The sequence below is a fragment of the Gadus macrocephalus genome, chromosome 8 (assembly GCF_031168955.1).
Source record: "Gadus macrocephalus chromosome 8, ASM3116895v1".
NCBI lineage: Eukaryota > Metazoa > Chordata > Actinopteri > Gadiformes > Gadidae > Gadus > Gadus macrocephalus.
In genome coordinates, this window is record NC_082389.1 from 403,355 (window position 1) to 416,102 (window position 12,748).

Below are 12,748 nucleotides of genomic sequence, written 5' to 3' on the forward strand. Positions count from 1 at the left end.
AGAGAGAGAGAGAGAGAGAGAGAGAGAGAAAAAACAATTGAGACTTAAAGTAAGTACTACATTCACCTGCTTTGTGGCTTATATCCCACACACCACACACCACACACACACACACACACACACACACACACACACACACACACACACACACACACACACACACACACACACACACACACACACAAACACACCCACACAGAAGCACACAGATGCACCCCCACATGCCCTCACCTCTGGGCAGCCCCGCAGGGTGAACTCCTTGACGGTGCGGATGTCGTCGATCAGCAGGTTCATCACCCTCAGCTTGTCGGTGAACCCCACCAGCAGGAAGAGGCCGGAGGGGTGCAGAGACACGCTGAGGGCCTCCTCCTGGAACTCCTTGTAGAGCTCCAGCACACTGAGGGGGACCCAGGAGAAGAGCCCCGGGGGTCCAGAGGGAGGCAGAGGGAACCAGAGAGAACCAGAGGGAGCCAGAGGGAACCAGAGAGAACCAGAGAGAACCAGAGGGAGTCAGAGAGAACCAGAGGGAACCAGTGAGAACCAGAGGGAGCCAGAGGGAACCAGAGAGAACCAGAGAGAACCAGAGGGAGTCAGAGAGAACCAGAGGGAACCAGTGAGAACCAGATGGAGCCAGAGAGACCAGAGAGAACCAGATGAACCAGAGAGAACCAGATGGAACCAGAGGGAGTCAGAGAGAACCAGAGAGAACCAGAGGGAGCCAGAGGGAACAGGAGAGAACCAGAGAGAACCAGAGGGAGCCAGAGAGAACCAGAGGGAGCCAGAGGGAACCAGAGAGAACCAGAGGGAGCCAGAGAGAACCAAGAGAACCAGAGGGAGAAACAGAAGAGAACCAGAGAGAACCAGAGGGAGGCAGAGGGAACCAGAGAGAAAACAGAGGGAGCCAGAGGGAGCCAGAGGGAACCAGAGAGAACCAGAGAGAACCAGAGGAGTCAGAGAGAACCAGAGGGACCAGTGAGAACCAGAGGGAGCCAGAGGAGAACCAGAGAGAACCAGATGGAACCAGAGAGAACCAGAGAGAACCAGAGGGAGTCAGAGAGAACCAGAGGGAACCAGTGAGAACCAGAGGGAGCCAGAGAGAACCAGAGAGAACCAGATGGAACCAGAGAGAACCAGATGGAACCAGAGGGAGTCAGAGAGAACCAGAGAGAACCAGGGAGAACCAGAGGGAGCCAGAGGGAACAGGAGAGAACCAGAGAGAACCAGAGGGAGCCAGAGAGAACCAGAGGGAGCCAGAGGGAACCAGAGAGAACCAGAGGGAGCCAGAGAGAACCAGAGAGAACCAGAGAGAACCAGAGGGAACCAGAGAGAAACAGAGAGAACCAGAGAGAACCAAGGAAAAGGATCATTAGCAAGATAACTTTTAATTGGTTGTTTTTTAAACATTTGTTTCATCATAACAAAAAACGTGAAAATGTATAAAAAAAAATTGTATCACACCAAAAACTCAATTTCATTTAAGTAATAAACCAACCAAGCTGTTATCCCATCGGCTTATGGATCAATTCAGTTACACAGTATATCTTGCATATCCATTTAGTTTAGTTATGTTACACACAGCACCAGTCATCCTACTGTAGTACAGGCGGTAGGGTCTCCTACTGTAGTACAGGCGGGTAGGGTCTCCTACTGTAGTACAGGCGGTAGGGTCTCCTACTGTAGTACAGGCGGTAGGGTCTCCTACTGTAGTACAGGCGGCAGGGTCTCCTACTTGGTGTCGTAGTTCAGACGCGGACCGAGCGGTCGAGGGAGCAGCTGGCCACCAGCGGGCTTGCGGATGCAGACGGACAGGCCCGTGATGGACTTGGTATGGAAGGAGCTGGACAGGGAACTCGAAATGCGCTGGCTCCCCCTAGTGGAAGAACACAGACAGCACATGCTTATAAGCTTTTGCCTGCTGGTGATGGTGGTGACGTGTTGGTAATGGGGGAGGTGGATGTGGTTAAGATGATGGTAAAGGTGGTGTGATCATGGTGAGGTTGAGGGTGGAGGTGGTTATGCTGGAGGTGGAGATGGTGTTGATGGTGGAGGTGATGTTGGTGGGGGAGTTTGTGACGATTAAGAGGATGGTGTTGGTGCTGGTGGTAGTGATGGTAGAGGTGCTGGTGATGCTGGAGGTGGCGGTAGTGGTGTTGGTGCTAGTGCTGGCGGTGATGGCGGCAGACAGGTCGAGGTGGTGCTGGCGGAGGGCGGGGCTGAGTGCTTCATACCCTGCTGATCTCTGTGGAGATCAGGTTGATGGCGTAGAGCTGTCCCTGCAGGGTGCTGAGGGCCAGGGTATCCTCCCCGGGGCTGAGGCACAGCGTGGCCACCTGCTGCTGCTGGGCTCGGCCGGGCTCGTAGGAGCACGGGTCGGGGGGGATCTGGGGCCGGGGGAACCCCCCGTTGGCATTAGCAGTAGCACGCAAGTAGACAGAACCAGGGCGGAGATACCCTGCTACTACAATATAAAGGTGATCCTCTCTAGGGTTCCATGCTGAGGACGCACCTAAAGGGCTAGGCCAACGCATCCACCGAATCACATGCACTTATTGACATGTTTTCAATCCAGATTCACTTTGAACGCTCGGTTCAATGGACGTCCCTACTCAGAGTGAGGTCTCACCAGGAGCTCCCGGGTCTTGCGGTAGCTGTCCATCTCCTCCGTGTTCTCAAACACGCAGACGGTCCCGGGCCCCACGGAGCACATGAAGCCCTTGGAGTAGGCCAGGATGGCGGTGACCCCGCGGCCCTCTCCGCTGGGGGGGGTGGCCCCGGGGCCCGCGCCGCAGGGGGGGCTGGTCCCGGGGCCCTCGCCGCAGGGGGGGCTGGTCCCGGGGCCCTCGCCGCTCGAGGAGGCGGCGGTTCCCTCCACTCTGGCTTCTCTTGGCGGCTTGTTGTCAGTGTGTCTGTACCAGGACGGACAGACAGCGCACTATGAAGCTAAGCCAGGGATAGTGTGGATGCTACTGTGGCTGTAGGGAATGCAACATCCACAATGTGGTTCTACATCCAGAGTAAGGACCGGTGGTTCAACCATCAATCTCTGAATCTAAGTTAAACAGCTACTTTTCTGAATCATCTGCCTTTGTGTGTTGCTTGGAGGACCATTGCCCTCGATGTGTTGGCATATTTGTTAATTTATTTGCTCTAACACAGACACAGTGTGACTCTTGCTGCCCATACAAAAGACGAATTCAATGTCATATCACCCTGCCATATAACAGTGTTTGAAGAAGTGACACTTCTTCAAACCATGAACCGTACCAGACGCAAACCATGAACCGTACCAGACGCAAACCATGGACCGTACCAGACGCAAACCATGGACCGTACCAGACGCAAACCATGGACCGTACCAGACGCAAACCATGAACCGTACCAGACGCAAACCATGGACCGTACCAGACACAAACCATGGACCGTACCATATGCAAACCATGGACCGTACCAGACACAAACCATGGACCGTACCAGACGCAAACCATGGGCCGTACCCATGGGCGTCAGTTTGGTTTGAAATGTGCTGGGGACAGTGACGCATTTGGAAGTGCATTTTCAGAAGTGCTGCGTGCGCCAATGAGGATGCACCCTTTTTTCTCTCTTTAGTGCCGGAAATGCAAGGTTCTGAAAGACGCATACCCATGTAGCTAATTACTAAGGAATAAAATGTATACAAAATCTGTCTGGCACGTTTTATGAAGAAAACGTTTCCGAAAAGCATCGGGCATATGACCCACTATGTTCTGCTCCATGTATCCAATGTTGACAACGTGACATGACATGGCTAAGCTACCAACATAAACAAGAGGAGCTAGGAAAGGAAATTAACTGCTTGCTTAAGTTCAGAAGGGGCAAACGTGTGGCTACACACAGCACTACAAAAGTCGTTACGATTGAATAAGAAAAAAATATTTGTTGCACAGCTGAACGCTGTATCACATCATGAGCTGGCTGTTCTCAATTCACAACACGCATTCCATCAAAACTAGCCTACATCAGGCATTCTGACCAAAACTCATGCACTCAAACCCCTTCCTTGACAGCGGTCAAATATGCTGGACGTGAGCATTCCACTGCATTGAGAAGAGCCGTGTAATAAACAAAAATAATTGACAGCTGAAGGTTAGGAAGGCCCATGGAAGGCCCATGCAGGAAAATAAGCCCTAGGTGAGTCAATCTATGAAAGAAAAAAAAAAAAAATTACACAAAAGGTTTTTCAATGGATTCTAGTGGCATTTGGTGTGCTGAATAACATACTAAAAGTATACCAAAATATACCTCCCAGAAAGCCCTCATTTCCAAGATGGCGCTCGAAATGGCGGCGGGGAGCTTGAAATGGCTATATCTCAAATTGAAAAGGGAGTGGGTTGTATCATGACCCTACGGACTTCAGTGGGGGTTTCATTCCGTCTGTGCATGGCACCTTCTCAACGAGCAGGTGTGCGCCTCAGCCAGAGGGGGCGCCAAAATACCAATTCCCCACACAATGTTGTGTACTTCATTGAAAAGCGCTACGCAGCGCGTTTTATTTTTTTACTGCTCGTGGGGCCCCCCATGTGATTTGCCGCCCCCCACAAATATGGCGCCCCGGGCGGCTGCCTGGTTCGCCCGTACCTAAAACCGCCACTGTTTACGGCATTAACTTTAAAACTGCCATCAGCTTTTGACTTGTCTGATCTGAAATAAACGCCCTTACTATCTCTCTGTGCATAGTGAAGTAGTAAGACAAGGAGATCTGTATCTTCTCCAATCAGCGTAGTGGTGTGAAGAAGTGATGATTCCACTGCGGCCCTTACGATGTCTACATCAGCATCTCCAATTGAATTGACCACAGTGCAACCCCTTTCTTTCAGTTCATCGCTTATCATTTGGATCAGCCTCTGTTTATTCAGATCTCTTGACAGGAACTCCTCAGACAGAGTTCTCTTGACAGGAACTCTGTCTCAGCAGTGAAGTTGACAATGGGATGAATATTGTTTCCTCTTCTGTGATGTGTGTTGTCTTTAATGGATGGCCCATCCCCATAGCCATCGAACACAATGGTGGTAGCTGCGCCATAATGTTGGATGGGGAAGTCTGCATATGACTGCGCAATTTTACCATAGCTTTGTCCGTGCTTCCATGGTATTCGGTGAAGGAGTGAACCTCCATCAAGAACATAATAATCTGTTTCTGGTACAGTATCTAGGATTGCTTGCATGATCACAGATTGCGTGTGCAAGTTGTGGTTGATCAGCCTTGCGGAAGATGTTTCCAGCTTCAAAGAGGGCGTAACAAATAACCTCCTCCAATGGTAGCTCTCCAGTTTGGGAGACAATCAGGAAACGTTAAAAAAGAAGTGCAGAATCAATTGTTCGATCAGGAGCAAACTTGATAGACGTTTTTTTTTTTTGTCCAATATCGTTACCAAGCATGTTGGGAGCAGTACAATTTGCAGCATTCGCTTCAATTCAGCATAGGAAGAGCAGAATCCCATCTCATTCAACTTATCTAAAATGAACCTAGATCGGTTTAAATGGTGCATTTGCACTCCAAGGCCAATTTGCAAAGGGGCAAGTACAGCTCGCGGTCGGGCTGCTTGTACAATTGCGTGGCCAATGCTAGCAATTTTTTGCTCTGTCTCATTACCGACAAACAAAGCTTTTAACACAATATGGAGTGATTTTGGAATATAATCAAGGGCATTTTGGAGCTTGAGTGTCGGATTCTCATTAACAGGTGGGACATTTGTCATTATGTCACTTTTTATGAGTTTTGCGGCTGTTTCAAGTAAGCGTCCCTTCTCAGACCTTTCTGTTTCAGGTAAGCGTTCATCCCTGTTTTGTTTTGTGTTGTTGAAGTAGGATCTGAGGATGTCTGATGTTTTCTCTCTTATTGTAACAATACAATCTAAGCCATCTCCTTCTGCAATAAATATGCTATTCGCATACCGTTGCATCAGCAGTGTTTTTAGGTATTGATTACCATATGGGATGGAATCAGCATTAGACAAACACTCTTGCATTTTACACCTAAGGGCAGGAACAGTCAGCTGTCCATCATCATTCAATTCGAAGTAAGCACACATTTTTGAGAAGGCTTGTTCTTGGTCCTCATTCTTTGGCCTTCCAGCCTTCCTCCGCTTTGGATGACAATCAGGCTGAAATTGCGTGGGAACATCACGGTCACACCGGAAATGTGTGCTACAAGCGTTATGATACACGCAGTCTGCAGCATTCAGATCACTACGATAGTATTCGATTCATTCTACATTTGACTTTCAATGACCACTCATCATTTCGTTTATCATAGCTTTGCAATATAGACTTTGCAAAGTTGTCTGTTTTCACACAACTGTAGTCGGCACTTCCTTCATGGACATTTGTGCCGCAGAAAAGGCAATGAGTTTGGTTATTAAATGGAATCCTCAGACTGCCTAGTAGTCATTTTATTGGTACTGGAATCACTGCTCTGTTTCTTCTGTAAATGTAAATAAATCTGTTGACTATTTGTGTACAATCTGCGGCACTCTGGATGTACTTTCATGCCAGCAGTAACAACACGCTGGGGTTGAAAAGTTAACGGACTACTTGAGGAGTGATACCGAAGCAAAAAAGTCCTTCGTTTTCCTAACGAAGTAACAACAATACTGTCACCTCTCTTAACACTAGCTTCATTGATTCCATCAGCACCCTTCTGACGAATCTCTACTAAATCACTTCCATCTTCCAATTTGTAAATGGGACAGATCTGGTCGCTGAATGCACTCATCTTGAACCTAGCGATAAAGCAAGGCAAGTTCTTGGACAAAATCTTTTCTCTAAGTGAAACTAAGCTGACTCAAAGTAAAATGACCACCCCTCAAAATAAATAATAATAATACTAATAATAATAAATGGGTTCAGTTAATTGACACCAATGTAAGTCAATCTAGTGTTTGGAAGCATTTAAAAGGCTGTTGTTTGAACGAATCCAATCCAGAAAATGAGAAGGAGAGTAAGTGTTATAAAGAAGACACTCCCCCTTCCACTGTGTGTGTGTGTGTGTGTGTGTGTGTGTGTGAGAGAGAGAGAGAGAGAGAGAGAGAGAGAGAGAGAGAGAGAGAGAGAGAGAGAGAGAGAGAGAGAGAGAGAGAGAGAGAGAGAGAGAGACGGAGAGAGAGAGAGAGAGAGAGAGAGAGAGAGAGAGAGAGAGAGAGCACCTGTGTTTTTCCCCCACAAATTTGCAACATTGTTTCATTTCAAGCACGAGAACCTGTCCGTTCCCGCAGTCAGAGCACGGGAACATGTCTTGCTCTCGCAGTCCAAGCACGAGAACCACGCTCCCCTATTCCATCAGCCAGTCATTTTCAAAATGATGCCTTTCTAGCAGTTAGATTTACCTAGATTTGTCGGAATCAGTTGAATCATTCTTTTGGAACATTTTCCATTTGAGATATAGCCATTCTAAGCTCCCGGACGCCATTTAGGACGCCATTATGAAAATGAAGCCTTTCTGGGAGGTGTATTTTTGACTAGATTTTTTGTATGTTCGTAAGCATGTCCAGAGGTACCAGAATGCAAATTCCTTGCCCTTTTTTTTCATAGATTGACTCACCTACCCCGACAGAAGGGGCTTATTTTCGATAATGACCGGTGACGTTCTATACATTATCCCACTTATTACACGGTTTGCCAAAACGAAAAAAATAACTTCACATGGTGTGTCTTTTTACAATTTATTTGTGACCAGCATTCGTAGTGTTGATCAGCTGAGAAATAGTCTGCAAAAGACGTTGACGTCGCTTAGCAACCGAAGACTGGTGGGGACGTGTCCCCAACGTCCCCGGCGTAATCGACGCCTATGACCGTACCAGACCCAAACCATGAACCGTACCAGACGCAAACCATGGACCGTACCAGACGCAAACCATGGACCGTACCAGACGCAAACCATGAACCGTACCAGACGGAAACCATGGACCGTACCAGACGCGAACCATGAACCGTACCAGACGCAAACCATGGACCGTACCAGACGCAAACCATGAACCGTACCAGACGCAAACCATGGACCATACCAGACGCAAACCGTGAACCGTACCAGACGCAAACCATGGACCGTACCAGACGCAAACCATGAACCGTACCAGACGCAAACCATGGACCGTACCAGACGCAAACCATGGACCGTACCAGACACAAACCATGAACCGTACCAGACGCAAACCATGGACCGTACCAGCGGCAAACCAAGGACCGTACCAGACGCAAACCATGGACCGTACCAGACGCAAACCGTGAACCGTACCAGACACAAACCATGGACCGTACCAGACGCAAACCATGAACCGTACCAAACGCAAACCATGAACCGTACCAGACGCAAACCATGGACCGTACCAGACGCAAACCATGAACCGTACCAGATGCAAACCATGGACCGTACCAGACGCAAACCATGAACCGTACCAGACGCAAACCATGAACCGTACCAGACGCAAACCATGAACCGTACCAGACGCAAACCATAGACAGTACCAGACGCAAACCATGAACCGTACCAAACGCAAACCATGAACCGTACCAGACGCAAACCATGGACCGTACCAGACGCAAACCATGAACCGTACCAGACGCAAACCATGGGCCGTACCCGACGCATGAAATGTGACCGGCTTCAATCTGCTGCAGACGAGGGTTTCAAACAAAAAATCCACGAGTCTTTATCAGATCACTGATCCAAACCCTTGTTGATCAGAGTGAGACCCCCCCCCCCCCCCCCCTGACCTGGTCTCCAGCAGTTGGGCGGGTCTGGTCCAGGCGTCCAGGTCCCAGCGCAGGTCCCCAGCCTCGACCATCAGCAGGCGGCCCTGGTCCGTGCCGGCGACCACGCGTGTGCCGGACACCCAGGCGTGGCACAGCACGGCCACGCCCTTCACCTTGGCCGGGCTCTGCCGCTTCAGGACGCCCTCGCGGTAGTTGAGGAGACACACGAGGCCCGGCCCGCTCACGCACAACTGGGTGTCGTCCAGGGGGTTGAAGCTCACCTGGGGGGGCACAAGAGAACCCTGACTGCTGAACACAGTTCACAAGAGAACCCTGACTGCTGAACACAGTTCACAAGAGAACCCTGACTGCTGAACACAGTTCACAAGAGAACCCTGACTGCTGAACACAGTTCACAAGAGAACCCTGACTGCTGAACACAGTTCACAAGAGAACCCTCACTGTTGAACACAGTTCTCCATGTTTGTTGTCTTTATAGCTTTTAGGTAATCCTCAAGTATGTGTTTCTTTGAACATTAGATGTTAAGAGGGAGGGGGGGGGGGGGAGAGAGAGGGAGAGGGGGTGAGAGAGGGAGAGCGACTGAAGGGTGAGACAGGGGGGAGAGGGAGAGAGAAAGGGAGAAAAGGAGTTAGGGAGAGAGAGAGAGAGAGAGAGAGAGAGAGAGACAGACTCACCTGGCTCACGGGGTCCCCATCACTGCTGCTGACCGTGGCCAGCACCTTCTGCCTCTCCCAAAGCCACAACACCAGGGTCCAGGTCGGGCCTCCTGATTGGCCGACCAGGTACTTGGAGTTGGGGGAGAAGGCCATGCAGAGGAACTCTCCGGCCGGGCCGTCGCCGGCGGTCAGGAGCTTCCTCTTGCGGCCCTGCTCGTGCGTGAGGTCGTACACGGTGATGGTGGGCTTCTCCCCGCTCTCCGAGACCGCCAGGTAGCGGCGGTTAGCACTGAGAGCCATGGCCTGCAAGCCCAGGCTCCTCTCTGTGCCTGGTGGGAGCACGTAAAGAATATCTCATCTGTGGCACACGTTTTAAACAGTCCTTTAACCTTCCACAATAAAAGAACTTGGAATACTCTGAATGAAATGCGGTGGGTCAATAGAGACAGGAATATTTTAAGGGGACTGATACAATGCAATAAAGACAAAAAACTGATTTTATAAAGTAATAAGATGAATTACCTAAGATATTATGTAAAACGTTTTTTTAAAAAGGAGATACAACACGAAAGGTTTTCATAGGTATTTAGGATGGTGTTTTGCAGCCTTTAAAAAAGCTAAACACATACCTGGGATGAACTTCTGCCATTTCTGGTCGATGTTGTAACGGATACAGTTGTTTCCACTGGGGAAGACCACGGTTTGGTCGTCGAGGAAACACAAGTTATTGGTCACCCCTTTCCGTAAGCCGAAGATGAAATTGGACTGGGCAACAACAGTGGCCATGTCTTACTGTTACACGCAGACTACTTTGTCAAAATAGAAATGTAAACAAACGTAGTTAACAGCTGAGATTGTCGCGTTTTAGAGGTAAATAAAGTTGGACTTTTCTAATAACGACGAGCCAACTTCATTCATTGGGACGTACATCCAGCTGTTTGCGTTCAGTGCGAATCAATTTAGGCACATTTAAAACAAATATATAAACTTTCCTCGATCTTGGAGTTCACTTCAGTGTTTTAGCCTGCGGTCAGAAGTTTATAAACATAAAATAGGTCACGTTTAAGCGGCTCCAAAATAATACGTCGCGTAGTACTCAGATCTAGGTTGCCATGGCTACGTCAAACTAGGCTTCAGCGCCATAGAAACCGTACACATGAACCGATGTTACTCACTGTAGCCACTTGATGGCAGCAAATATCCAATAACAATGTAATGTGGTTTATGTAAATCGCCTTTCATGTCATTTGAGTTCATTTTATAGTTAATTATATAAACATTAGGAGGCCAACTGATATCGTGTATTACTAACAATTGATTTTAAGTCTTGTCATCAGAAGGGTATAGGCAAACAGATACGTTTAAGTGTTTGTGGAAAAAATGTACGACGATTAGAAAAGTATTGCAAATGTGTATTCTCAAGTCGAACACGGACATTCAAAAAAAGTTTAATTTCAGAAGCATTTAAAACATTTATAAAAAACTTGATATGGAACTTACTTATATATTTGAAACCGTTACAGATAACCTTGCATGTAACTGATACATTAAACAAAGAAAACTTACAAAAACAATAGATTTTCGATTGGCTCAAAATCAGTGATTAGCTGGTGGTGAAGGAAGGAGGTCTGAAGAAGGGAGGGGGTGTAGGCATTGGAAAAGGTTGATAGGGCCCAGGAGGAACCAGCCCAAAGAAGATCCTTGGGTCGATCTTTAGATCAGAAGTACAATAGAACAGAACGGTTAAGGATCTCAATCAAAGCATATTGTTACCAACTAGGCCTATTCATTCTACATATTGTCGTTTATTGCATGGCTTTAATAAAGGAAATAATATTGAAATAATGTGGTTTAGTCCTGCAGTTTTATGAGGATTTAAGATAGCTGCAGCCTGCATGACATGCATCTCAACAAAGGTTGAGTTAATAAGCATAATATTAGCCTACTCAAATTATTTAGTCTAAATACTTATTTGGCTATAAATTATTCTGTCTACAACAGGTTATTAGCAAGGGATGCGTGCTTACAAGGGGTGGCGGTGGAGAACACATTGGTGGATAGATCGGGAAGGCCAAACTGTGGTAATGGGTGCGAGGGATGGTCCACATGCCCGGCATGTCGGCCAGGTAGTTGGGGTAAAGGGCCGTTGGGCGCGCGACCAGAAACCCCTCTCTTCTTTCGACTGCGGGAAAGATAAAATTGAGGTAAATTAGGTAGGCAGTAAGCCGTAGACGATAATGCACATGACATGATAGTCCATTAGATCTAAAAAAGGACATATCTTCAATATTTTTCAAAGTGTCAAAGTAATTTCATAAAATGATAGCCTATATGTTCTATTGTCTAGGCCCCCTACGTTTTATCACGGTTTTCAAAAACAGGCAAATGTAGAACATTAGTCCTTTATAAATATATAGTGACGATAATAAACAATAAAAACATCCTACTCGTCGTGCTCAAGTCCAACACTCCATCTTCTGAATTTAAGGGTCGACTATTCTTCAGGTCGGCCCCCTTCGTTTCCTCCACAGGCCTGATCTTCGTTCTCTGGTGATCACACTTGAAACACGTGCAAGCAGAAAACGGACACGTCTTTCTGGCATGGCCTTTAAGCCGGACGATGTGCCCGTGGTGACGGCATCTGGCGCACGTCGGAAGGCGTAGAGGAGGACGAGGAGATCGAGTGGTGGCTGAAGCCTTCACTGGGCTGGACATGATCAAGGTCACTGTATTCTAATATTTTTAGATTTTCAGCAGCACATATGTATGACCGAGGTGAAAGAGTCCAGCCACTACGATGGGGCTCAGCTATTTATAGAGGCACCTGACTCGGAACGCTACAGTTGTATCGTTATCGCGTGGGATAGTTGCTGTGCCCATAATTAGGCCGCATCCCATTTCCACCCCTTACCCCTTTATGGAGCCAGTTTCCTGCCATAATTCAAACCTGAAAAAAAAAGTTTCAACGGCTTGTAAGTCTGGGTTTCAAAACTCAACACCTTTTAAAAAAGGTTTTGCAACACTGAAAAAATAGATTATAACCTGAAATAATTTCAAACAAAAATTCAAACATGTGTAAATCTGATTTTGTGTTCTATTTTATCTTCTTCTTTATTCATATTCACCAACACATTTTCGGAGTATTTTTTTTTTCACAAACATGTTTTTAAAGTTCAAACAATTTCACCAGCGCATTTGCAGAGTTTCAAATCTGGCACTGTTCTAACAGTGTATTTAATTGTTTCCCAGTTTTGTACGTACATTCCAATCACATTCTTGTCATCGGCAGAGCACTGTCAATCACGCACAGCCCGGTGAACGGCACATGTGATTGGAATGTACGT

At 47.5% G+C, this 12,748-nt stretch overlaps 1 protein-coding gene across 1 annotated transcript in view; it reads right to left on the bottom strand.

Annotated features, from left to right (window-relative positions):
* Positions 1–10,540, bottom strand: part of cfap57 (cilia and flagella associated protein 57) — a 13,720-nt gene extending 3,180 nt beyond the window's left edge. The window contains 10 exon segments of the mRNA XM_060058087.1: positions 94–397; positions 1,730–1,745; positions 1,748–1,787; positions 1,789–1,845; positions 1,847–1,870; positions 2,229–2,381; positions 2,624–2,906; positions 8,748–9,007; positions 9,423–9,733; positions 10,034–10,540. Of these exon segments, the coding sequence (XP_059914070.1) occupies positions 94–397; positions 1,730–1,745; positions 1,748–1,787; positions 1,789–1,845; positions 1,847–1,870; positions 2,229–2,381; positions 2,624–2,906; positions 8,748–9,007; positions 9,423–9,733; positions 10,034–10,190 (1,605 nt within the window). The 5' untranslated portion in view covers positions 10,191–10,540.
* Between the last annotated feature and the right edge of the window lie 2,208 nt (positions 10,541–12,748).